The sequence below is a fragment of the Chiloscyllium plagiosum genome, unplaced genomic scaffold (genome assembly GCF_037043375.1).
Source record: "Chiloscyllium plagiosum isolate Xiang-an unplaced genomic scaffold, Cpla_swu_hap1 HiC_scaffold_47, whole genome shotgun sequence".
NCBI classification, from domain to species: Eukaryota; Metazoa; Chordata; class Chondrichthyes; order Orectolobiformes; family Hemiscylliidae; genus Chiloscyllium; species Chiloscyllium plagiosum.
In genome coordinates, this window is record NW_028270185.1 from 23,387,991 (window position 1) to 23,413,840 (window position 25,850).

The window sequence follows — 25,850 nt, forward strand, 5'->3', positions numbered from 1 at the left end:
GTCAGTGTATTTTTCTTAGATAAGAGGCCCAAAACAGTTCACAGTTTTCCAGTTGTGGTCTAATACTTTGTATATTTTTATACAGTACTCCCATTGAAATGGAAGATCAACATTCCATTTTCCTTGTCTACTACTCATTTAACATGGATGCTTTCTGCAGTCTTTCACCATTTAAATAGTATGCAGCTCCTTTACTATACCTGCTAAAGTGCATAACCTCACTTTTACTCATATTCTATTCCAGTTTTGTCCATTCACTTAACCTACAAGTCTCCTTGACTTGATGGGATGCATTCTAGGCTATTAAAGGAAGTAGCTACAGAGATAGTGAATGCAACGGTAGTGATCTTCCAAGGATTCTTTGATGTTATAGAGATGTACAGCATGGAAACAGACCCTACCGTCCAACTTGTCCATGCCAACCAGATATCCCGACCCAATCTAGTCCCACCTGCCAGCACCCAGCCCATATTCCTCCAAACCCTTCCTATTCATATACCCATCCAAATGTCTCTTAAATGTTGCAATTGTACCAGCCTCCACCACTTCCTCTGGCAGCTCATTCCATACACGTACCACCCTCTGCGTGAAAACATTGCCCCTTAGGTCTCTTTTATATCTTTCCCCTCTCACCCTAAACCTATGCTCTCTAGTTCTGGACTCCCCGACCCCATGCCCCTCAATTTTGTAAACCTCTAAAGGTCACCCCTCAGCCTCCGACGCTCCAGGGAAAACAGCCCCAGCCTGTACATCCTCTCCTTATAGCTCAAATCCTCCAACCCTGGCAACATGCTTGTAAATCTTTTCTGAACCCTTTCAAGTTTCGCAAATCTTTCCAATAGGAAGGAGACCAGAATTGCATGCAATATTCCAACAGTGGACTAACCAATGTCCTGGTAAAAACAATGACTGCAGATGCTGGAAACCAGATTCTGGATCAGTGGTGCTGGAAGAGCACAGCAATTCAGGCAGCATCCGAGGACAGGCAAAATTGACGTTTCGGGCAAAAGCCCTTCATCAGGAATAAAGGCAGAGAGCCTGAAGCGTGGAGAGATAAGCTAGAGGAGGGTGGGGGTGGGGAGAGAATGGCATAGAATACAATAGGTCAGTGGGGAAGGAGATGAAGGTGATAGGCCAGGGAGGAGAGGGTGGAGTGGATAGGTGGAAAAGGAGCTGGGCAGGTCGGACAAGTCCGGACAGGTCAAGGGGACAGTGCGGAGCTGCAAGTTTGAAACTAGGATGAGGTGGGGGAAGGGGAAATGAGGAAACTGTTGAAGTCCACATCGATGCCCTGGGGTTGAAGTGTTCCGAGGCGGAAGATGAGGCGTTCTTCCTCCAGGCGTCTGGTGGTGAGGGAGCGGCGGTGGAGGCGGCCCAGCACCTCCATATCCATCCCGCACCTCCGCCCTCAGACCCAACCCCTCCAACCGCAACAAGGACAGAACGCCCCTGGTGCTCACCTTCCATCCTACCAACCTTCGCATAAACCAAATCATCCGCCGACATTTCCGCCACTGCCAAACAGACCCCACCACCAGGGATATATTTCCCTCCCCACCCCTCTCCGCCTTCCGCAAAGACCGTTCCCTCCGTGACTACCTGGTCAGGTCCACGCCCCCCTACGACCCACCCTCCCATCCTGGCACTTTCCCCTGCCACCGCAGGAACTGTAAAACCTGCGCCCACACCTCCTCCCTCACCTCTATCCAAGGCCCCAAAGGAGCTTTCCACATCCATCAAAGTTTTACCTGCACATCCACTAATATCATCTATTGTATCCGTTGCTCCCGATGCGGTCTCCTCTACATTGGGGAGACTGGGCGCCTCCTAGCAGAGCGCTTTAGGGAACATTTCCGAGACACCCGCACCAATCAACCAAATCGCCCAGTGGCTCAACATTTCAACTCCCCCTCCCACTCTGCCGAGGATATGGAGGTGCTGGGCCTCCTCCACCGCCGCTCCCTCACCACCAGACGCCTGGAGGAAGAACGCCTCATCTTCCGCCTCGGAACACTTCAACCCCAGGGCATCAATGTGGACTTCAACAGTTTCCTCATTTCCCCTTCCCCCACCTCATCCTAGTTTCAAACTTGCAGCTCCGCACTGTCCCCTTGACCTGTCCGGACTTGTCCGACCTGCCCAGCTCCTTTTCCACCTATCCACTCCACCCTCTCCTCCCTGACCTATCACCTTCATCTCCTTCCCCACTGACCTATGCCACTCTCTCCCCACCCCCACCCTCCTCTAGCTTATCTCTCCACGCTTCAGGCTCTCTGCCTTTATTCCTGATGAAGGGCTTTTGCCCGAAACGTCGATTTTGCCTGTCCTCGGATGCTGCCTGAATTGCTGTGCTCTTCCAGCACCACTGATCCAGAATAACCAATGTCCTGTACAGCCGCAACATGACCTCCCAACTCCTGTACTCAAAACTCTGACCAATAAAGGAAAGCATACCAAACACCTTCTTCACTATCCTATCTACCTGCGACTCCACTTTCAAGGAGCTATGAACCTGCACTCCAAGGTCTCTTTGTTCAGCAACACTCCTGAGGACCTTACCATTAAGGTGTATAAGTCCTGCTAAGATTTGCTTTCCCAAAACACAGCACCTTATCTGAATTAAACTCCATCTGCCACTTTTCAGCCCAGAATTAATTGTTTGCATATCAGGAAAGCTGTAAAAGATAGAGAAAACGCATACAAACACAGCTTCCCACTATTTCTCCCACTGTGACCCCGCTGTGAGCGTTGGAAATTGTGAGAAATGAGACACCAAGAGGGGGAGGGCATTGGAAGTCAGTCACAGAGTGTCAATCAGAGAGGGAGCATAACTGGAGCACAATGGCAGTCATTGTTGCTTCAGAATTTACAACCTCTCTGGGGGAGGGGGGGCAGGGTCCCAGCTTACTGCTTACAATTTGTTCCTTCTTTGCATTTCATAAAGAGCAATGGTTAGAAATTTGTTCAGCTTGCTACTTTTGGAGAGGTAAAGAAATGAAAGAACGAGAGCTAACAAGACCTTGTGACATTTAGGGTGGGTACTTGATTGCTCCAAAATAAATGAACCCTAAGAAATTTATGACTGCACAGGTTTGAAACACACAATCTCTGACAACATCAATCTGTTGGCAAGTTGTTAGTTAGCATTATTCACTTCACATTAGTAGCCAGCTCTTAAATCTTGACAATGCAAACCAAGATAGCACAGGTGAACAGATATGCAACCAATCTTTCAAGTATTAAAGAGATGAACAGTTGCTCGAAAGCCAAGTCTCTGCCAGTTCTAATTGTGATTATAATTAGATTACCACAAACACACTGAGATGACTGACAGCACAATTCCTGCAGGCTGAGCCCTGCAGAAGGTCAGCTCGAATAAACTTAGACATCACAAACTGAGTATTTTTAAAAATTTATTCACAGAATTTTAAAATTCTGGCCAGGATTTATTGCCCATTCCTAATTGGCGGCGAGCTGCCTTCTTAAACTACTGCAGTCTATGGGATATTATTGCACAATACTTTAAGGAAGTGGTTCCAGGATTTTAATCCAGAAATAGTGAAGCAAAGACAGTATACTTCCAAGTCATAATTGCGAGGGTTAGGGTTAGGCCTTTTGTAATATAAGCGTACCTACACCCAAATGACAGAAGTTTGAGGCAGCAAATCACGACCATCTTCTCAAGGACTGGGCAATAATTGCAAACCTCACATTCCCTGCATTAAATTTCAAAAAACTTGGTTTGTAATGTCAGAGTTCATTTGACCTTGGGTACTACTGCTCAGCCTCCAAAGCACACTGGTGCACCTTTCATCTCAAGGCATCATTTGTCAAGCTGTAGCTCTGTGTCAAGGACACCCTGTAGAAACAACAGCTATCAGGAGAAAAAGGTTGGCAGTGGAGAGAGCATTAACTTTATAAGTCATGTTTTTCTTCCAGAAACACTCAACCACATTAAGGAAAAAGTGCAAAATTGGTTTACTGGTCATATTGAGAGTCTTATAAACAATTATAGAAAGGCAGTTCCAGTTCAATTTATAATATCACAGTGAATATCCATTATTACATAACATTAATTCTGATATCTCCGTGACAAATCAGTCAAGGACTCCATAACATTTAATCAGTAGACCTGCAATTAAGCCTATTGCACAGCTGTCTCACAGCCTGTCAGTTAAACATAATATAGAGAGGGTGTTAATCTTTTCCATCAAAAGATGTTGGCTTTTCAAAGCGTGCTTTGACATGTAAAATCTTCAAATAATTACTCGTATGCAGTAGCAGTGAGAACCTGGAAACATTTCAGGCAATTATTCAAGAGCATGATCTGAGATTGATCAGATAACTGTGATGATGTGTATTGGAAGGTTTCCAAATTTTGGTTCATTAATAAAACATAGTAAATGAGCCCAATCATAACACTTATAGAACTTAAACACTATACTCACAAAGTTCTAGAATCATACCACTGGTGGTCAAGAAACATAACAGTTGGTGGCCGGTAGCAAGACGATACAAGTTAAATTCTAAGAGACTTCCTGAGCTGAGCCTAAATTAACTCTTCTCAAAGTGCTTACAACATTGATCTGAGCCACTTTGACAATCAAACAAATTGCAGTATTAGTCACAGCTTTAAATTTTCCTGAAACACGCCTTAAAAGGCCGGAATTCAATCTGCAATAAGACTTCAACTACCTGTACAAACAAGCTCAGACCTGTGCTAGCCTCGTTGTTGTCGGGGGGATCTGGATGTCAGGGAGTAAGTTACAGCTTGTGATTATATCCATTTTTTCTGATACAGATCTCAAATCGTCCAAGATTAAGCGAATACTGTGCGATGCGTTAATTATCCCGTTCTGGGAGTTGCTTAGGTGGCTGGTGGCGATTCGGATTTCCTTGGTTGCACTCTCATACATCTGCTTCACTGCCTGCTCCACATTCTGGTGAAGACGCCCATTACTTTCCCTCAGCTTCTGTTGCAGCAAGGTACTATACCGCCCTTGGTGGCGAATCTTCACAGCTGGTTTCTCCTCTACCGCGGTCAGGATGTCCGACTGCTCCCCCCGGATCACTATCAGTGGTGGCAGGCCACGCTGAATGGCCTGCTGGATATCACACACTGCCATTGCACAGTCCTCCTCCTCATCAGTTTCTGATGCTTCACCAGCCACTTTGGTTCCAGTCTGCAAGATAGCTGCCGGGGCAGAGGAAGTCAGATACAACTCCTCCTCGGAGTCTGTCTCAGACGCCTCTCCCTGAACAATGGTCTGATATTGTGTGGTAGTCATTTTTCTTGCTCACCTGAGGAACAGAACATATGACTGTTATTTTTTTGTGCTTAACAATATTCTTCTGCATGTCAGCTTCCTCTTAGAAAAATGGATGCAATCATTGAATCCCTATAGTTCAGAAAAAGGCCTTTCAACCCATCAAGTCTACAAAGATCATCCTATCCCTCTACTCTATTCCCGTAATGCCACATTTACCAATCCACTTAACTTGCTCATCTTTGGACTGTGGGAGGAAACTGGAGAACCTGATGGAAACACTGGAGGGGTGGGGGTGGGGAGAAGAAATGTGCAAACTCCACAGAGACAGTCACCTGTGGATGGAATCAAACACGGGTCCCTAGTGCTGTGAGGGAGCAGTGCTAACCACTGAGCTACTATGCTGCTCAGTGTAGCTAGCTGTACATACTGTATACAACGATTAGGATCATTGTGATCTCCTGGACCAGTTAGGATCACCCAAAACACAAGGGTTTGGAATAGAATTTCCAAAATGATCCTTCCCGGTCTTCCCAAATTGGTCCACATTTTAATGTTTCCTCATCTTTCAGGAGATTACCTGGTTGAGGGTGGGGTGATAATGAACAAGGTATCACAATGTGTGGGATAAGTTGGATGGACCAGCAGGTTTATTCCTGTCCAATATGGTTCAGATGCAAACACAGCTAACCAATGAGAGCTGCAAGCTATTCTTCTAACCAGAGCTTGAGTCTTGGAATGGTCTTGCTGCCTAGCAGAGTGTCCCAGCCAACCCATTCATGTACCTGGGCAGGACATTAGCTGTGAAGCAATGTCAGCAACAAGTAGATTTCATTCGTGATCTGTCATTTCCAATGAGCAGCAATTACATAATAATCCCTGTTTTCATTCTGCTCCGTAATTTTATTTCATTTATTTTATTCATCTTTTTAAAATTTTTTTTACAGTTCTGTACCTCTTATTTCTTGATTGTCTCTTTCTCTCGCTCCCCACTCTCCCATCACCTTTTTCCTCTCCTCTTCCCCCTTTGCTACCTTTCTCCCCTGTTTTCCATTTTGCCTCTGCTTCACACATCCCCCACATATTTTGTCACATAGCACTGGCTTCAGCCTTGGTCATTCACAGCTCCTAATCTCCCTATAATCTCTCTATGCACTGTCACCTCTCTATGCATTATCACCTCTTTATTGCGACCTTTGCTTCTGGAGCCATGACTCACCTTCTCTCAGCCTGGTATAAATACCTCCCTATTTCTCCCTTTTTTAAGCTTTGACAAAGGGTCAGTTAGACTCGAAACATTAGCTCTTTTCTCTCCTTACAGATGCTGCCAGACCTGCTGAGATTTTCCAGCATTTTCTCTTTTGGGGGCAGCAATTACAATTGAATTGTCATTCCATTCCTTTTTGCTTACCTTGCTTGCCTCCTGGTAAATAGACTAAAAGGTATGAGGGTAAATAGACAGAGGGAAACATTTAAACAGACAATTCAGAATATTCAACAAAAATACATGCTGTTTCATTTTTAGATTAAACAGAGGATTACTTAATGGATATGAAGTAAACAGTCAGCTAAAATAAGGCATTTTCAAGTTGGCAGTCTGTGCCTAACAGAGTGCTACAAGGATCAGGGTTAGGGCCTCAACTGTTTACTCTCTTTACTCAGAAAGTAGTACAGGCGAGGAATGCACTGCCTGCAACAGTAGTAGACTCGCGAACTTTAAGGGCATTTTAATGGTCATTGGTTAGACATATGGATGAGAATGGAATAGTGTAGGATAGATGTACTTCAGATTGGTTCTACAGGTCAGCACAACAGCAAGGGCCTGGATTGCGCTGGAATGTTCTATGTTCTATTTATACTTTACATCATTCTGTCTTTTTGTCTGTTTTTAATGTCTCCTACTGTAATGAAAGGGATGAGTTATGAAATGAATGTGATTTGGCATAGACCGCTTAATTCAAGCTGAAAACCGGTTAGTGAAGTGGGCTGTACAATCTGCACTAATTGCTGCTCAGCATTAGGCCAGGTGGCACGATGACCATGGAGCTCAGAGTTACTTAGAGCAAAGTGTAAAATATCCACACCTAAAACAAAGGCAAAATCAGCAAGGGCTGACTGTAACAGACCTTCTGTCTCTAGGATTTCAGACAGAAAAGGGAAGAGAGTGAGGTCTCAGAGAGAGACAAAACACTGCAGCTGGTGTGCAAAGTACAGAGTCTGGGGGGCTGGGGCGTGTGCCAAGACCTGGGAGGAGCGGATCAGGAAGGTGAGACAGAAACTGGGCAGATGGGAGCAACGGTCGCTCTCCATCGCGGGTAAAAACCTGGTCATCAGGTGTGAGGTACTCTCAGTATTGTTATACGTGGCACAGGTCTGGCCTATCCCCAGAACCTGTGCCATCTTCCACTTCGTGTGGAGATCAAAGATGGACCGGGTCCGAAGAGATGTAATGTACAAAGACCGGTGCAATGGGGGAAAAACACACACCCAATGCAACCCTCACCCTGATGGCCACCTTTGTGTGTGGCTGCATCAAGCTGTGCGTGGATCCCCGGTACGCAAACACCAAGTGTCACTACGTACTGAGGTTCTACCTGTCCCCGGTGTTGCGAAGGATGGGCCTGGCCTCGCTGCCACGGAACGCTCCGAGTCGTTGGACCGTTCCGTATCACCTGTCCTTCGTGGAGAAGTTTATGCAGAAAAACACCTTTGATCACAAGTCCATCAGGAAGTGGTCAGCACATAGTGTCCTTGAGACCCTTCGGGAAAAGGAGAGAGTGGATCCTATTGAGCAGTTCCCTGAGCAGACTGTCAAAGCCATTTGGCAGAATGCCTCATCGCCAGAACTTTCCAACAAGCACCAAGACATGGCTTGGCTGGTGGTGAGAAGGGCTCTGCCTGTGAGATCCTTTATGCACGTCCGGACTCTCAGCCGCACCGCACGCTGCCCTCGAAGCGGCTGCGGGGGGGACAAGACTGTCACACACCTCGTTCTGGAATGTGCCTACGCAGAGGAAGTCTGGAGAGGAATGCAGTGGTGTCTGTCGAGGTTCGTCCCGAGCAGCGCCGTGACGCGGGACTCCGTGCTCTACGGCCTGTTCCCCGGGACGCACACCGAGACGAACATCAACTGTGCCTGGAGGATCATCAACTCGGTGAAGGACGCTCTCTGGGTGGTCCGAAACCTGTTGATCTTCCAGCTGAAGGAGTTGACCCCGACTGAGTTTTGCAAACTGGCACATTCCAAGGTCCAGGACTACGTGTTGAGGGACGCGCTGAAGCTTGGGGCAGCTGCCGCCAAGACGCGGTGGGGAAAGACCACCGTCTAACATCTGCCTGCCTAAGAAGAACAGGGGGCCCGCGCAGTCATTTGGGCTCCGCTGGCGCCTCAGCTCAATGTAATCGCACCAACCTGTGAATATGAATGATCACCCTGTTTCGACATGCAAAGAAATGGAATGTTTACAGAATGATGACATGTCCAATTGTATAGATTAAATATATATGAATAAAGTATATTTTTGAAATAAAAAATAAGTACAGAGTCTGTATGCTACCTTCCTGAGGAGTACCAAACAGAATGCAGGAGGAAAATGGCCCCTGGTTGAACAGACTCATCTGTGGTAATTTAATGCACTTGGAAGATTTGTCCTGGTGTGATGGGGGGGATAGAAGAATTGACAAAGTGGATCTTCCAGCTAGTATTCAATTTGGAATTTCTTCCAAAGAATATATAAGAACGTATAGAACAAGGAGCAGGAGCAGGCCACCTGGCCCTTCAAGCCTGTCCCGCCACTCAATAAGATCATGACCGATCTTTTCATGGCCTCAACTCCACTTAGCTGCATTTTCACCATATCCCTTAATTCCTTTATTTTTCAAAAAAATATCGACCTTAGCTTTAAAAACGATTACTGAAGTAGCGTCAACTACTTCCCTGGGCATGGAATTCCATAGATTAACAACCCTCTGGGTGAAGAAGCTCCTTCTCAGTTCAGTTCTAAACCTGCTCCCTCTAATCTTGAGGCCATGCCCTCTTGTCCTGGTTTCACCTGCCAGTGGAAACATCCTCTCTATTTCTATTTTATCGATTCCCTTCATAATTTTATATGTTTCTATAAGATCCCTCCTCATTCTTCTGAACTCCAATGAATATAATCCCAATCTACTCAGTCTCCCCTCATAAACCAAATCCCCCAATTCCGGAAACAACCTAGTGAACCTCCTCTGCACCTCCTCCAGTGCAAGTACACCCTTTCTTAAGGAGACTAAATCTGCACACAGTACTCCAGGGGTGGCCTCACTAGCATCTTGTACAGCTGTAACATTGCCTCTCTGCTTTTAAACTCAACCCCTTTAGCAATGAAGGACAAAATTCCATTTGCCTTCCGAATTACTTGTTGTACCTGCAGACCAACCTTCTGCAATTCATGCACAAGGACACTCAGGTCCTCTGCAAATCAGCATGCTGCAACTTTTTACCATTCAATAATAATTTATTTAGTTACTCCAACTAAAATGTATGACTTCACATTTACTCACACTGTATTCCATCTGCCAGACATTTGCCCACTAACTCAATGTATCTATGTTCCAAAGTTAAAACTTGGAAAAATGCAGAGTACTGAATGCGCTCACAGCTGGGAGTCAACAGTCAAACTACACAGGGGGAAGTGGGCAAATTCACCCTTGAAAAACCATCAGTAAGCCAAGACAATGGGAGTAGCAAACTCAAGAAAGATTGCCCCATACAATATTACCATACATTATGCCACCTCTGGTTTGGGGCTGACTATTTGAAAGCACAGGGAGTCGGCAAACAACGTACAATTTGACTGGCTGGTGAATAAGTGTATAAGACAGAACCTAAAAGGGGTTGCTCCTCGAATCACAGATTCTGTCTTCCACAATGCTGTTCCAGCTCCTCCAATGTTGGGTTCCCTCTCTGCTGTTCCTTCAGAATAAGAAGCTATGATTGTAGGAACAGCAAGGATGGGAGGTAGGAATTGGAGGAGCTGGAGAAATTGAAGTAGAGTAGAGCGATATGCGCCTCTTGTCAGATGTGGGAATTTAAGGAGAGGAGAGTTTACGGGTTACTGCGGATTATATCTGCAATAAATGCTGTTGGTTGCAAATCATATCAGATCGAATGGATCGGTTGGAGAGACTGTTAGAGGCAATGAGGAATTTGCAACGACAACAGTATGTGATGGATGGCAGTTATAGAAAGGGGGAAAGTCGCAGATACAGTCACATAGATGGGTTAAATTCAGGAAAGGTAAGAGAGGTAGGCAGGTAGTGCAGGAGTCTTCTTTGACTATCCCCATTTCAAACAAGTATGCTGTTTTGAAAAAATGTAGGAGGTGATGGATTCTCAGGGGAATGTAGCGCGAACAGCCAAGTTTCTGGTATTGAGACTGGCTCTAATGCAATGAGGGGTACGTCAGGTTCCAAGAGATCAATTGTGTTAGGGGACTCTCTAGTCCGAGGCACAGACAGATGTTTCTGTGGCCTGCAGAGAGAGAGAAAAAAAATCAGAAAACTTATTTCTATAGTCTTTGAATTCAGATGTAAGAGGAACAAAGAGACAGCAAGGCATATGAGCAGCAGGAAATACAGAAATAAGACCAGGAGTAGACATGGAGGAGCCGCTTGTACTGAGATCAAAGGCAGCAAGAAGCAAAGAGAAGGTCCCTCATATATGTTGGTGGGTGGGGACCTGGGAGGCAACAGGAAATGATCAACCACACAGATTCATTAAGGTCTTTCATTAAGGTCACAAACAACTTATGTTTTTCGCACTGCATCAAATAGTTGGAGTTTGAGATTAATCTAATCTTGTCTTTGGGCAGCCACAGACCTTAATGCCACCACATGGTGGTTACTTTGCAAAGCAAATTCTAAAATCTAACACTGACGCATAGTTGACATGCTATTTTGATCTGATTAATTCTGGGCTTGAGGTGAATGAGCTGTGGTATATTAAAGAGTCTTTCTGATTGCTGTCTGGTGCATCTATAAAAAGGAAAATCTTCGGAAAATTAAATACATTCACTGTTGCTTTTAGTTTGTTTATTACAATACTTTAGGAAACTTAAAATATTAGACAATTCCTTTAAGTTGGTCACTGGGAAATCAAACATCTTTTAAAAAGTTTTTAAACATGGAACGTACCAAGAGTGCTGACAATACAAAGCTTGGAGGAAACACAAATTGTGAGGAGTGAACACAGAAGCTGCAAAGAGATAGAGACAGGAGTGGACACCAAGATAGCAGATAGGGAATAATGTGGGGTTTATGAATATATTTATTTTGTCCTTAAAATTAGAAAAGCAGATGTTTTCAAAAAGTCAAGAAACATGTATATACTGATGTTGAAAGAAACTTGAAGGCCCATGTGTTAGGAATGCTTGAGCCTAGGAGGACAAGCAGGCAGCTGAGGAAGATAGACAGCAGGCAACTTGGGAAGACAAAGATGTTGCTGAAAAATGTGTTGCTGGAAAAGCGCAGCAGGTCAGGCAGTATCCAAGGAGCAGGAGAATCGATGTTTTGGGCATAAGCCCTTCTTCAGGAATGAGGAGGGTGTGCCAAGCGGGCAAAGATAAAAGATAGGGAGGGGGGACTTGGGGGAGGGGCGTTGGGAATGCGATAGGTGGAAGGAGGTTAAGGTGAGGGTGATAGGCCGGAGAGGGGGTGGGGGTGGAGAGGTCGGGAAGAAGATTGCAGGTCAAGAAGGCGGTGCTGAGTCCGAGGGTTGGGACTGAGATAAGGTGGGGGGAGGGGAAATGAGAAAGCTGGAGAAATCTGCATTCATCCCTTGTGGTTGGAGGGTTCCTAAGTGGAAGATGAGGCATCGTGTTGCCATGGTCTGGCGATGGACGAAGCCAAGGACCTGCATGTTCCGCAAGTAGGCAGCCTGTCTCCCCAATGTAGAAGAGGCCACATCGGTTGCAGCGGATGCAGTAAATGATGTATGTGGAGTTGCAGATAAACTTGTGACGGATATGGAAGGATCCCTTGGGGCCATGGAGGGAAGTGAGGGGGGAGGTGTGGGCGCAAGTTTTGCATTTCTTGCGGTTGCAGGGGAAGGTGCCGGGAGTGGAGGTTGGGTTGGTGGGGAGTGTGGACCTGACGAGGGAGTCGCGGAAGGAGTGGTCTTTCCGGAACGCTGACAGGGGAGGGGAGGGAAATATATCCCTGGTGGTGGGGTCTGTTTGGAGGTGGCGGACAGCTGCGCTTTTCCAGCAACACATTTTTCAGCTCTGATCTCCAGCATCTGCAGTCCTCACTTTCTCCAAGACAAAGATGTTGGTCTTTATTGCAAAGTACTGGAGTATAAGAATAAATATATCCATGCACTAAGGTCGAATTTTGGTTCAATAAGCCAGGGGATCAGCGGTGGGTTCAATGAAGAGTGCAAGAAGGCATGCTCGGAGGAGCATCAGGCACACCCACACACATCAGGTGTCAACCTGGTGAAGCTGCAGTACAGGATTACATGCATGCCTGAGCTCTCAGGTGAATGAATAGTGGACAATTCCACCATTAAACAACCCTTCAAATATTCCCATCCTCAATGATTGAGGAGCTGAATACATCAGTGTGAAAGATGAAACTGAAATACTGTTGGCCAGGAGTGCAGAGTTGATGATCCAATGACACCTCTCTGAAATCTCAGCATCACAGACATCATTCATCAACTAAATCCATGTGATATCAAGAAACTAGCTGAAGGCACTGGACTCTGCAAAGACTATAAGCCCTATTTAGTATTATTCTAAGGATAATACTAAAAAATTTATGCTCCTGAACTTGCAACATCCCTAGCCTAGCTGCTCCAATACAGCTACAACATTGGCATAAATTTGGGAAACTGCCCACACATATCCTATTCACAAGAAGCAGGGCAAATCTAATCTGGCCAATTACCACTTTATGAGTCATCATGATCATCAGCAAAGTGACGGAAGTCTTCAACAGTGCTATCAAGTTACACTTAGACTGTTGACTCATGCTCAGTTCCACTAGAACTACACAGCCCTTGACATCGTTACAGATTTGGTACAAGTGTGGTTTAAAGAGTTGAATTTCAGAGGACTGCACTTTACTTGTCTAACACTTGGAATGAGCAGATGGCTTTATAATGAAAGGCTAGACAAGTTAGGCATGTTTCTGCTGGAGTTCAGAAGAGGCAGAGGCGACTTAATTGAAATATATCAGATCCTGGGGAGACTTGACCAGGAGGATATTGAAAGGATGATGCCTCGTGTGGAAGAATCTAGAACTAGGGTAATAATTTAAAAATAAGGCATTACCCATTTAAAACTGAGATGAGAAAACAGTTTTTTGTCTAAGAGGGTTTAAGAATCTTTGGAGTTCCCTTCTTCAAAAGACAGTCATAGAGATGTACAGCATGGAAACAAATCATTCGGTCCTACTCGTCCAGGCCAACCAGATATCCCAACTCAATGTAGCCTCACCCGCCAGCACCCAGCCCATATCCCTCCAAACCCTTCCTATTCATATACTCATCCAAATGCCTCTTAAAATGTTACTCTAAGAGAAGATACTTTGGAAGCTTCATCCAGCAAAACTATCTGGGTAAAACACAGGAATAAGAAAGATTCGGAGATGCTGGTGTTGGACTGGGGTGTACAAAGTTAAAAATCACACAACACCAGGTTATTGTCCAACAGGTTTAATTGGAAGCACACTAGCTTTCAGAGCGACGCTCCTTCATCAGGTGATTGTCCTAACACTGTGGGCAATTTAGCATGGCCAATTCACCTGATCTGCACATCTTTGGATTGTGGGAGGAAACTGGAGCACCTGGAGGAAACCCACACAGACACGGAGAAAGTGCAAACTCTACACAGACAAGTGGGAATCGAACCCAGGACCCTGGTGCTGTGAGGCAGTAGTGCTAACCACTGAGCCACCATGCCGCCCTTATGACCATATCCAACAAGAGAGATCTTCTGTTGACATTCAATATCATTACTATTTCTGGGCACCACATTTTAGGAAAATTGTGAAGCCACTGAAAGTAGTGCAGAAAGGATTTACAAGAATAGTTCAGTATGAAGAAAGATTAAGGTAGTTGAGACGGAGTTCCTTCGAGAAATGAAGCCAAAGAAGAGATTTTGTAGAGGTGCTCAAAATCATGAGAGGGTCTGTATAGAATAGATGCAGGAAAACTATGAAGATTGTGAACAAGAAAGGACAGATTTAAGGAAACGGGCAAACGAAGCAACAGTGAAGCAAGGAGAAACTTTGCTCATACAGTGGGTGGTCAGGATCTAGAATGTGCTGTCTCAGAATGTGATAGAAGTACAATTCAGGAATGCAAGAAGGAACAGGATTATTACCTGAAAAAGAAAAATAGAAGGCATTTCAGGCAGGGAGTGCATAAGATGAAATTTACTCATTTAGAGTACCAGTGCAGATATCATAGGCCAAATGGTCTCTTTCTGTGCTCTAACAACCCTGTGAAACAGAAGCAAAATGTTGTGGTTGGTGGAAATCAGAAAACTGAATGTATTAGAATACATTGAGCAGCATTGGCAGCATCGATGCAGAGAAGAAGCAGATGATCTGGGCATTAATTCACTGTAGTTTTGTGGGATCTTTCTGTGCACAAGTCAGCTGTTGCATGGGAGGAGGGGAAAGATGGTGTCCATTATGCGATGTAAACTGTGTGATTTACACATATAATTTTTAATGTTAGTTGCTGCAAGCTTGGGTTTCTGGGTTTAGCCTGTAACTGGTGGGTTTTCTGTTTGCCTGAAGTTCATACTTAGCTAGTTATCTGTAAACTGTAGTGACTTTTAAAAGCAGTTTTTGAAGCCTGGGGATAGAGTGAATGGATTTGGAGCAGGAACGGACTGTTTGTTTTAGATTGCTTCTACATAGCATGACAAATAATGGGACGCAGAGGTTCTTAAAAGTACTCGAATCTAATTTTTCACCGTTGGGGGGGGGGGGGGGGGGGGGGGGGGGGTAGGTGAATGAAGGAATATTTTATTTACATTTTTAACTTTGTGCAGTGTTTTAGTTCTGTGAAGACTTTGGGACAGGATGACTGTGTTGAACATCACTCCTGAGAGGGATGTACTGAGTTTGGTCCTTTCCAATGAAGAGGAAGAATTGGTCCCAGAACAGATAAAAAAAACTCAGAGGTGGCTATTTAAGCTCAGTGCAGTGAAGCTTAAGTATCTCTTAGCTCCAATAAGATACTAAGGCAGATCTAGTTTAAAATTTAACTTTCCAAGGGAATTAAACATTTTGAGGTGCTACATACAGGGTGTAGTGTGGGACTTGATAAATGGTATCTCCAAACCAGACTGTTAGGAGGGTTAAATTGGACAGGACGATGAACAATTCAACAAATGGGAAAGCAGAACTAATGCAATAACAGCCTGTTTTGGCTGCAGTATTATGTACTTGTGGTTCAGCAAACAATCACTTTGATAAAACCAAAACAAAATAAAGTACAATTTGTCAAGATAGGGTCTGGGGTCTGACTTGCCTGGGAAAAAAAATCTTATAGTCATTTTGTCATACAGCACGGAAACAGACCCTTCAGTCCAACCTGTCCATGCCAAGCATAATCCCAAACTAAACTCATCCCACCTGCCTGCGCCAGGCCCACAACTCTCCAAACCTTTCTTATTCATGTACTTCTCTAATCTCCTTTTAAACATTGTAACTGTACCTGCATCCACCACTTCCTCAGGAAGATCCCTCTGTGTAAAAAAAAAACTTTCCCATCTCATCTCATTTAACCATTCCCCTTTTACCCTTAAATCTATTTCACCTAGTAATTGAGATTTCTATCCTGAAAAAAAACTATCCATTCTATCCATGTCTTTCATAATTTTGTAAGTCTCTATCAGGCCATTCTGGGAACATCAAAGATTGTCACAGATTTTCTTGGATTGTCCCAGTACTTGTCCTGCTGTAGAGTGTGTGCAGCTCCTGGGATTTATCGATGCTCTGCACACAGTTCACCTGCACATTTGCAGTCCAGTGGCCACTCAGTTACTGCATGAAGCAGCCAGGAAGGTTAGTAGGGAAGGGTGGAAAGAGGTGGTTTCCATGGTCTTGGTAAGCGCGGTCATGGGGGTAGGACAGCCCAAATGGCAGAGGAAGAGAGAAAATCTGCAGCTTTAGTTAGGGAGAGTTTGGGAAAAGGGACTTTCAACAGGTCAGCCACAGTGGTGGCTTCTGTCTTTTGGGCTGGTAGCTTTAGTGCTGCAGGACAGCTCACTTCAGCTTGGGAACTCCAGGTAAACCAAATCAGGCAGCGCAATAGCCCTCATTCTCGCAATCCCAGGTTTTCATAACGATGGCAAGCCTCTGTTACTGCTGACTCCACCTTTGATAAAATTCCTTGAACTTTTTTTATGCCAACTATGTTACTTTAAGTAAGTGTTGCTAAACTGCAGCATCATGTGCTAGGCGAAAGTGAGTATTGCTGCTGCTGGAGATTAGAGTCAAGAGTATGCTGCTAGAAAGGCATAGCAGGTCAGGCAGCATCTGAGGAGCAGGAAAATCAACGTTTCAGGCAAAAGAACATGTTGGATTTCAGGATCTATGGGTGGCTTAGTGGCTGAGTGGTTAGCACTGCTGCCTCAAAGGGCCAGGGACCTGGGTTTGATTCCAGCCTCAGGTGCCTGTGTGGACTTTGCATGTTCTCCCAGTGTCTGCGTGGGTTTCCTCCGGGTGTTCCAGTTTCCTCCCACAATCCAAAGATGTGCAGTTTAGGTGAATTGGCTATGCTAAATTGCCCATAGTGTTCAGGGATATGTAGGTTATGTGCATTAAGTCAGGGGTAAATGTAGAGTAATAGGTAGGGGAATGGGTCTGGGTGGGTTACTCTTCGGAGGATCGATGTGGACTTGTTGGGCCAAATGGCCTGTTTCCATACTGTAAGGATTCTATCCTATGATTCTATTTTATCTCTAAATGAGTAAGTGGGACATGCTTGGAGTGAGGGTCTTTTGAGCATGGTGTTCTTACCTTGAGCGGGAGAAGTGTTTGTATGTTGGGCGGCAAGGTGGACCTTAGAGAGAGAAACATGTTGAGCACTGAGTGTTGACAAGAGGCAGACTGTAAGTGAAATATTTCAGTAGAGAATATTATAAAGAGCATAATCTTTGCTCTAGGTTTGGCCAACTCCTGGCTTTATAGTTGGACTGGTAATCCTAGGTAATGTTCTGGGGACCCAGCAATATCACAAAGGAAGGTTGAATTTGCACTCAATAAAAATTTAGTATTAAAAGTCCAATGATGATCATGAAACCATTACTGATTATCTTACAAACTCATTTAATTCACTTTAATCCTTCCGAAGAGGACAGGTGCCTTCCCTGCCTGATATAACCTACAGACACAGTAATATGATTGACTCATTGCTGACTTGTGAGTTGCCCTGCCTAACCACTCACGAGAAGCTTTCAAAAAAGAAATGAAACTGGAGAGACCACCAAGTTTTGACTAAACCACCATAAACAATAACGGCAAACACACCGAGTCATCCCTTCAAGATCCTCCACAATAACATTTGGGGGTCAGTACCAAAATTAGGAGAACCTAACTCATGGACTAGTCAAGCAAGAGCCTGACACTGCTACTCACAGAATAATACCTTACAGACAATGTTTCACTCAGCATAATCACCACCCTGGGTATGTCCTATCGCAAGAACAGGACAGACTCAGCAGAAGTAGTGGCAGAGTCAGGAGGGAATTGTCCTGGGAGTGTTCTGACCCCGTGAAGGCTCAAGGCATCAGATCAAACATAGCTTGGGTAACCCTCCTGTTGATTATCATGTATTGCCCTCCCCTCAATTATGAATCAGTACTTCATATTGAAGACTGCTCACAGGAGGCACTGAAGGTGGCAGGGGGCGCAGAATGGGAGTCTTCAACAGTGGCTTAGCAGTACTGCTATTAACGGACCTGGTCGACTCCTAAAGGACATAGCTGCTAGATGGGTCTGCGAGGAAAACAACAGTAAGGAGAAACATACTTGACCCCATCCTCCCCAATCTGCCTGCTGCAGATGCGTCTGTTCCTGACTATATCGGTAAGACCACTGCAGAGTCCTTAGGGAGATGAAAGCCGATCTACACATTGAGAATAATCTCCATCATGTTGAGTGGCACCATCACTGTGCTAAATGGGATAGACTTCAAACAAAACTAGCAACTCTGAGAATCCATGAGGTGCAGTGGACCATCAGTAACATCAATCAGAAACCTTGTGGCCTGGCATGTCTCATCTTAGCATTATCATCTAGCCAGGGATCAACCCTGGATTAATGAAGAGTGTAAGAGAGGTCTATCTAAAAGTGAGATATGGTCACTACCACTTCACTACAAGATGGATGGCCTGGTATTCCCAGGCAATCCCTCATCTGAGTCCTAATGAGAATCAAGTCTGTTGAGCTTCCAAGATCAGATGAGATGAGATTTGGCATTTACGGAAGAGTTTGGCTGAAGGCAAAATATTTAGAATCAACTTACTCAGATGTTGTTATACCCCTCTGCAGCAGGTGGAACCTGAACCCAGGCCTTTTGGTTCAAGCTTAGGAACACTATCACTGTACCACTTCCTCAGGGTAGATAGTTTCTGATCAGCCCGTTCAGGAATATTATTATAAACCTCCGGAGAAGGTGGGACTTGAACCCAAGCTTACTGGCTCAAAGGAAGAGACAGTACCTCTACCACTGCATCACTTTCTCACATAGAGGTATTTTAAATCCATGTGTCCAGAAAGGTTCGGACACACCTCTGGAGCAGGTGGGACTCGAGTCTGGGTCAAACTTTCTTAAGATAGGTATTTCAAATCAACCTGCTCAGAGATGTTAATACACACAGTTGCAGCAGATAGGGTGAAGGTCTCCAGACCAGAGGTATGGACACTATTACCGCACAAGAGCCCAAAAGTCACAATTATTGCTGAAATCCAGCAGTGAACCAATGACCTTTAGATATTCAGACAAATGCTCTCCCACCTGGAGCTTCCTCAGGGCTAGTGTCTTCAGCTTAACCATCTTCAGTTGCTTCAGCAATGATAATCCCCTCCATTATTACATCAGATGTGGGCAGGTTAATTTATGCAATATTCTGCACCAGATACTACAGCAGTCCAAATGCAATATCCTGGACAATATCAAGTAGCAAGTAACATTTGATCCATACAAGTGCCAGAAAATGACCATGTCCAACAAAAGAAGACATAATCTTTGCCACTTGACTTTTCCATTAGGCATAACCATCACCTAATTCACCATTATCAACACGATGGGTACAATACTCCCTATAATATACATTCTCAGTGTTTGCACCTCCAAGGTCTGAGCACAGCAGTGACTTCTGAAACCAGAAGGCCACGCCAATCAAACCGATGAATGCATGTGGAACCTCAAAACGGCTGCACAGTCATGTGGCTTAGAGAGAATACTGCCTGGGGGTTACCACTGATCAGAAACTGCAGTGCAGCAGCCATGTAAATACAAGATATATGGGAACATCACCAGCTCCAAATTTTCATCCAAGTCCATAATCAGTCCTTGCCTTTCCAAATACATGTAAATCTTGTCCGTCAGGATTCCAACAACTTGCCCACCACTGATGTCAGGCTCACCAGACTACAGTTCCCTGGCTTTTCCTTACCATCTTTCTTAATTAGGGGCACCACATTAGCCAACCTCTTGTCATCCGGCACCTCACCCATGGCTATCAATAATACAAATATCTCAGCGAAGGGCAATCACTTCCTTGCTTACCACAAAGTTCTAAGGTACACCTGGTCAGGTCATGGGGATTTATGCATCTTTTTGCATTTTAAGTCGTCCAACACATCCTCCCCTGTAATGTGGACATTTTTCAAGATATCATTACTTATTTCCCCACATTGTATATAGAACATAGAACAGTACAGGCCCTTCAGCCCATGATGTTTGATCCTCATGTGAGGTAAACCTAATGTACAAACTCTCAAATTTCTGTGACCATATGCATGTCCAGTAGTCTCTTAAATATCTCCAATGACCTCGCTTCCACAACTGCTGCTGGCAACACATTCCATGCTCTCACAACTCTTTGCGTAAAGAACCCACCTCTGACATCCCGTCTATACTTTCCGCCAAACAGCTTAAAACTATGAGCCCTCGTGTTAACAATTTCTGCCCTGGGAAAATGTTTCTGGCTATCAACTCTATCTATGCCTCTCACTATCTTGTACACCTCAATTAGGTCCCCTCTCTTCCTTCTTTTTTCCAATGAAAAAAGTCCAAGCTCAGTCAACCTCTCTTTGTAAGATAAGCCCTCCATTCCAGGCAGCATCCTGGTAAACCTCCTCTGAACCCTCTCCAAAGCATCCACATCTTTCCTATAATAGGGTGACCAGAACTGGACACAGTATTCCAAGTGCGGTCTAACCAAAGTTTAAATAGAGCTGCAACAAGATCTCACGGCTCTTAAACTCAATCCCCCTGTTAATGAAAGCCAAAACACCATATGCTTTCTTAACAAGCCTGTCCACCTGGGTGGCAATTTTAAGGGATCTATGTAACTGCACACCAAGATCCCGCTGTTCCTCCACATTGCCAAGAATCCTGTGTTTAATATCTTCCATATCATCCTTACACAAAGTTTTTGTTTAGTATTTCCTCCATCTTCTGCGGTTCCACACTTAGGTGGTCTTGCTGATCTTAAAGGGGCCCTATACTCTCTCTAGTTACCCATTTGTCCTTAATGTATTTGTAGACTCATTTTGGATTCTCCTTAACCCTATTTGCAAAAGCTATCTCATGTCCTCTTTATGCCCGCCTGATTTCCTTCATAAGTATACTCCATACTGCCTTTATACTCTTCTAGGGATTCACTTGATCCCTGATGCCCATACTTGACATATGCTTCCCCCTTTTTCTTGACCAATACCTTAATTTTTGTAGTCATCCAGCATTCCCAACAGCTCCCTGCCTTGTCCTTCGCCCCATCAGGAAGATAGTGTATCTGGGTTCTAATTATCTCATTTCTGAAGGCTTCGTATTTTCCAACCATCCCTTTACCTGCAAACATCCATTCCCAATCAACTTTTGAATGTTCTTGCCTAATACCATCATTCCTCCAATTTAGAACTTCAACTTTTTAGATCCGGTCTATCCTTTTCCATTATTGTTTTAAAACTAATAACATTTTGGTCCCTGGTCCGCAAGTGCTCCCCCTCCCCCGACACCTCAATCACTGTGTCCTGCCTTATTTCCTAAGAGTAGGTCAAGTTTTGTATCTTTTCCAGTAGGTACATCCACACACTTAATCAGAACATTTTCTTGTACACATTTAACAAACTCCTCTCCATCCAAGCTCTTAACACTATAGCAGTCCCAATCTTTATTTGGAAAGATAAAATCCCCTACCATGGCCACCCTATTATTCCTACAGATAACGGAGATCTCCTTACAAATTTGTTTCTCCTCAATTTCCTGCTGACTATTGGGGGTTGATAGTACAACCCCAATAAGGTGATCATCACTTCTTATTTCTCAGTTCCACCCAAATAATGCCCCTGGATGTAAATAGCCCGAAGTACAACCAAAATGTTAATCCTAATCAAAAATGCCACTCTCCCCTCCTCTCTTGCCCCCCCCTTCCTATAGCACCTACATCCTAGAACTGTCCTGTCCTGTCCATCCCTGAGCCATGTCTCTGTAATTGCAATATCCCAGTGAGAAGGTTTGTAGCCTTACGTTTGACACATCTGCTACACATAGGAGAACTAAACAGGATAACAGGAAAGCGCTTGACCACAGTGAGGGCGGGGGGAGAAGAGACTGAGACGGAGATCGTAAGAAAGTTGGAAAGGGGGGGGGGGGGGAAAGAGAGAGAGAGAGAGAGAAAACAGGACAGAAGCTGGTGGAAAGGTTAACTCTTTGTGAACTGATTTGACTGAACACTTGCTTGTCATGGATTGAATGTTTGTGTGTTGTTCCCTGGAGTTTGAGCTCTGGGAATGTTATAAATTTAGTTTGCATTTTGGGAATCTAAGATGATTTTTTAAAAACTCATTTTGTAGGACAATGGTACTGGGCATGTTAGCTGAGGGAGGTTACCTCATGATCTTTTCCACATAGTTTAGACTAGTCTCTTGTTATAACATACTGTTAAAAGAGAGCTTATTCAGCTCAAGACAATTGGCTGTTTGGGCCTGGCTTGATCAGGGTTTCCCACTTTGATGTACATGTAGCTTAATTAGTCAAACATACTCAGACCTGTCAATTAGCTTCTCTTCCTCTACCAACTTTTGCCATTTTGTTGCTGCTTACCTGATTAAGGACATGTGGTGTTTTTGTAATCTCAGTACCAATTTCTGTATAAAGACAGTTTGTTTGCAGCAATAAGGAGAGTAGCCTGAGAGAGCTCTTAGGGGTAAGAGCTGGCGGCACTACTCTGCTAATGGTTTTAAAACCTTAGATACCTATGAACCAGGCTTGAGCTATGTTAAATTGTAACATTAATGCCATTGGTAAATAAAGGTAATAATTTAAACTAAACTGTCTGTAAGAGTTTTCAATTCCACACTACCACAGAGTACGATTGCTGGGACGAACCAGGAGAGGCTTACAGGTAGAGTCCATGAGGGTTTCCCTGAACCGTCTCCAATAGGCACTTTAACATCAGTCCCATGTTTCCAACCATGCAGAGTTTATCTGCCTTATCGGTAGCCCTCTTGCATTGAAATAAGCGCAGTTTAATTTATCAGTCCTACCTTGTTCTCTACTTTGTTCCTGTCTGTTTGACTTGCTCCTTTCGCCAACTGTACAAATCTCAGACTGATCCCTTTCCTCATTATCTTGCTGGTCTCCCCTCTCCACTTTTTTGGGAGTCCTAATTCAGGATTCTTTTAAAGGTTAATGTGCAGGTTCAGTTCAGAGTTAGGCCAGGAAACATAATGCTAGCATCTATTTCAAGATTTCGAGAATACAAGAACAGAGACATACTTGATGTGGAGGTGCCGGTGCTGAACTGGGGTGGACAGATTTAAAAGTCACACAACACCAGGTTATAGTCCACCAGGTTTATTTGGAAGTAATAGCTTACAGAGCTCCTGTCCATCACCAGGTAGCTGTGCGGCAGGATCATAAGAAACAGAATTTATAAATTGTGTGTCTTATGATCTTGCTCCACAGCTACCTGATGAAGGAGCAGCGTTCCAAAAGCTAGTACTTTAAACAAACCTGTTGGACTATAACCTGGTCTTGTGTGATTTTAAAGGCTGGACAAGGCACTGGTCAGACTGCATTTTGAATACTGAGAGCAGTTTTGGGCCCCCTACCTAAGGAAGAACATGCTGGCAATGGAATGAGGTCCAGGAGAGATTTACAAGAATGATCCTGGGGACAATGGGCTAGTCATAGGAGGAATAGTTGATGATCCTGGGTCTGTACTCAGTGGAGTTTAGAAGGATGAGGCGGGGAATCTGGTTGAAACTTACAGAATACTAAGAGGCCTGGAATGATCATAAAGAAACGATGACATTAGGAGTCAATGGCACAGTCTCAGAATGAAGGGATGACCCTTTAGAATTATGATGATGAGTAATTTCTGCAGCCAGAGGGTGGTTAATCTATGGAATTTATTGCAGTAGAAAGCTGTGGAGGCAAAGTCATTGAGCATATTTAAGACAGAGATTATTAGTTTCTTGATTACTAAAGGGGATGAAGGGTTATCGGAGAAGGCAGGAGAATGGGTTTAGAGAAACAGATCAGCCATGATCGAATGGTGGATCAGACTTGATGGACCGAATGGCCTAATTCTGCTCCAATATCTTATGATCTTACACTTAGTCTGGATAATTCTGTGCCTGAGCAATATCATTGTTATCTGCAATAAACTCCTCTGAGTATTTCAACACCATGACATCCATGCCCAGTTTCCCATACTACTAAAGATGATGATGTGGAGGTGCCGGTGGACATATCACCAGATTAGATTAGATTAGATTAGATTAGATTAGATTATGATGATATGGAGGTGTTAGTGGACACCTGACGACAGAGCAGTCCTCTAAAAACTAGCTTTTTCAAATTAACCCATTTGACTATAACCTGGCATCGTGTCATTTTTGACCTTGACTAATGATGTAAGCAGAACTGAAAATGTGTTGCTGGAAAAGCACAGCAGGTCAGGCAGTATCCAAGGAGCAGGAGAATTGATGTTTCGGGCATGAGCCCTTCTTCAGGAATGAGGAGAGTGTTCCAAGCAGGCTAAGATAAAAGGTAGGGAGGAGGGACTTGGGGGAGGGGCACTGGAAATGCGATCGGTGGAAGGAGGTTAAGGTGAGGGTGATAGGCCAGAGTGGGGGTGGGGACGGAGAGGTCAGGAAGAAGATTGCAGGTTAGGAAGGTGGTGCTGAGTTCGAGGGTTGGGACTGAGACAAGATGGGGGGAGGGGAAATGAGGAAACTGGAGAAATCTGAGTTCGTCCTAATGATGTAAGCACTTGACATATCAGGTCAGCCCTTTGCCTAAGGCCAATCCACAGCACTATTCACCCCTCACATCCCTGCTTTGGTCAAAGCATTATTCAATTCACCCTGATCACCGATGAATAATGACAACAAAAGTACTTTACTGACCCCCAAACACTTTGGATCTAAATTGAGTTCAATCATTCAATCAATCACACACACAATCATTCAAAACAGGAAGGGAGCCTGTCGGATCTTTGCTTCTAGATTGACTCTTGGAAGAGCTATTCTCCCTCCACTACTAAAACTAGCACATTCTGGGAACACGAGCTGGACCGCAAGTAAACAGCAGAATGAACCCTTCATTGGCAGCCATTCTGATGGATAGGATGGCAGAGTGGACGGACTGAATGGCCTCCCACTTTCCTCCGCATTACCGTCACAATACCCACAGCAGTCCGCCCAGACAGCTGGCCTTCACTTGATCCTATTGGTCTGCCTAGCTGTCAATCGTAGTACCGCTGTCCAATCACCGCTGGACGCCTTCCCAGCAGCGCGAGCCGGAAATCGGTTCCAAAGGCAGCCCAACGGAATCTCCGTCGCAGAAAGCCAGTATAGGCCTAAATAATTACACACTCACAATCACGGGTCAACGCTTCCACACTTGTGCGTAGAAAGTCTCCCCGACCGTCACCACAATCTCTCACACTCACTCGAAATGATGTCCGTTTATAAGACAATCACACTTCACCTCCAACGGTAAAACAATGTACGGCCGAGTCTGATCACGTGATAACGACAGACAGCGCCCTCTAGCATCTGGGAGGTTCAATGCAGCTTAGGGAGGGCCCGTTACAACGGCCACAGCGCCTCCTGAAGGCCTGGAGGATGAAATACCCTGAGGTTACAATGTTTAAAATCACTCAACACTAGGTTATAGTCTCAACACTGAGCTGAAAATGTGTTGCTGGAAAAGCGCAGCAGGTCAGGCAGCATCCAGGGAACAGGAGAATCGACGTTTCTGGCATAAGCCCTTCTTCAGGAATAAGGTTTATTTGGAAGTACTAATTTTCGGAGCGGCGCTCCCAAAGATAGTACTTCCAA

General features: G+C 44.6%; 1 protein-coding gene across 2 annotated transcripts; it reads right to left on the bottom strand.

Annotated features, from left to right (window-relative positions):
- Window positions 1-3,961: 3,961 nt before the first annotated feature.
- On the bottom strand, window positions 3,962-25,533 carry bloc1s3 (biogenesis of lysosomal organelles complex 1 subunit 3). 2 transcript variants are annotated; one of them, XM_043681063.2, is made up of 2 exons: window positions 25,460-25,533; window positions 3,962-5,301 (listed from the first exon to the last, which is right to left on the bottom strand). In XM_043681063.2, the coding sequence occupies exon 2, from the start codon at window positions 5,286-5,288 to the stop codon at window positions 4,710-4,712; it is 579 nt and encodes a 192-aa protein (XP_043536998.1). In that variant the 5' UTR covers window positions 5,289-5,301; window positions 25,460-25,533; the 3' UTR covers window positions 3,962-4,709. The 2 variants fall into 2 exon arrangements, with proteins under 2 accessions (XP_043536998.1, XP_043536996.1); XM_043681061.2 differs by having other exon boundaries at window positions 25,387-25,523.
- Between the last annotated feature and the right edge of the window lie 317 nt (window positions 25,534-25,850).

Bases quoted from the DNA above. Each gene is read 5' to 3' on its own strand.
- bloc1s3 (XM_043681063.2), bottom strand. From the start codon at position 5,288: ATGACTACCACACAATATCAGACCATTGTTCAGGGAGAGGCGTCTGAG.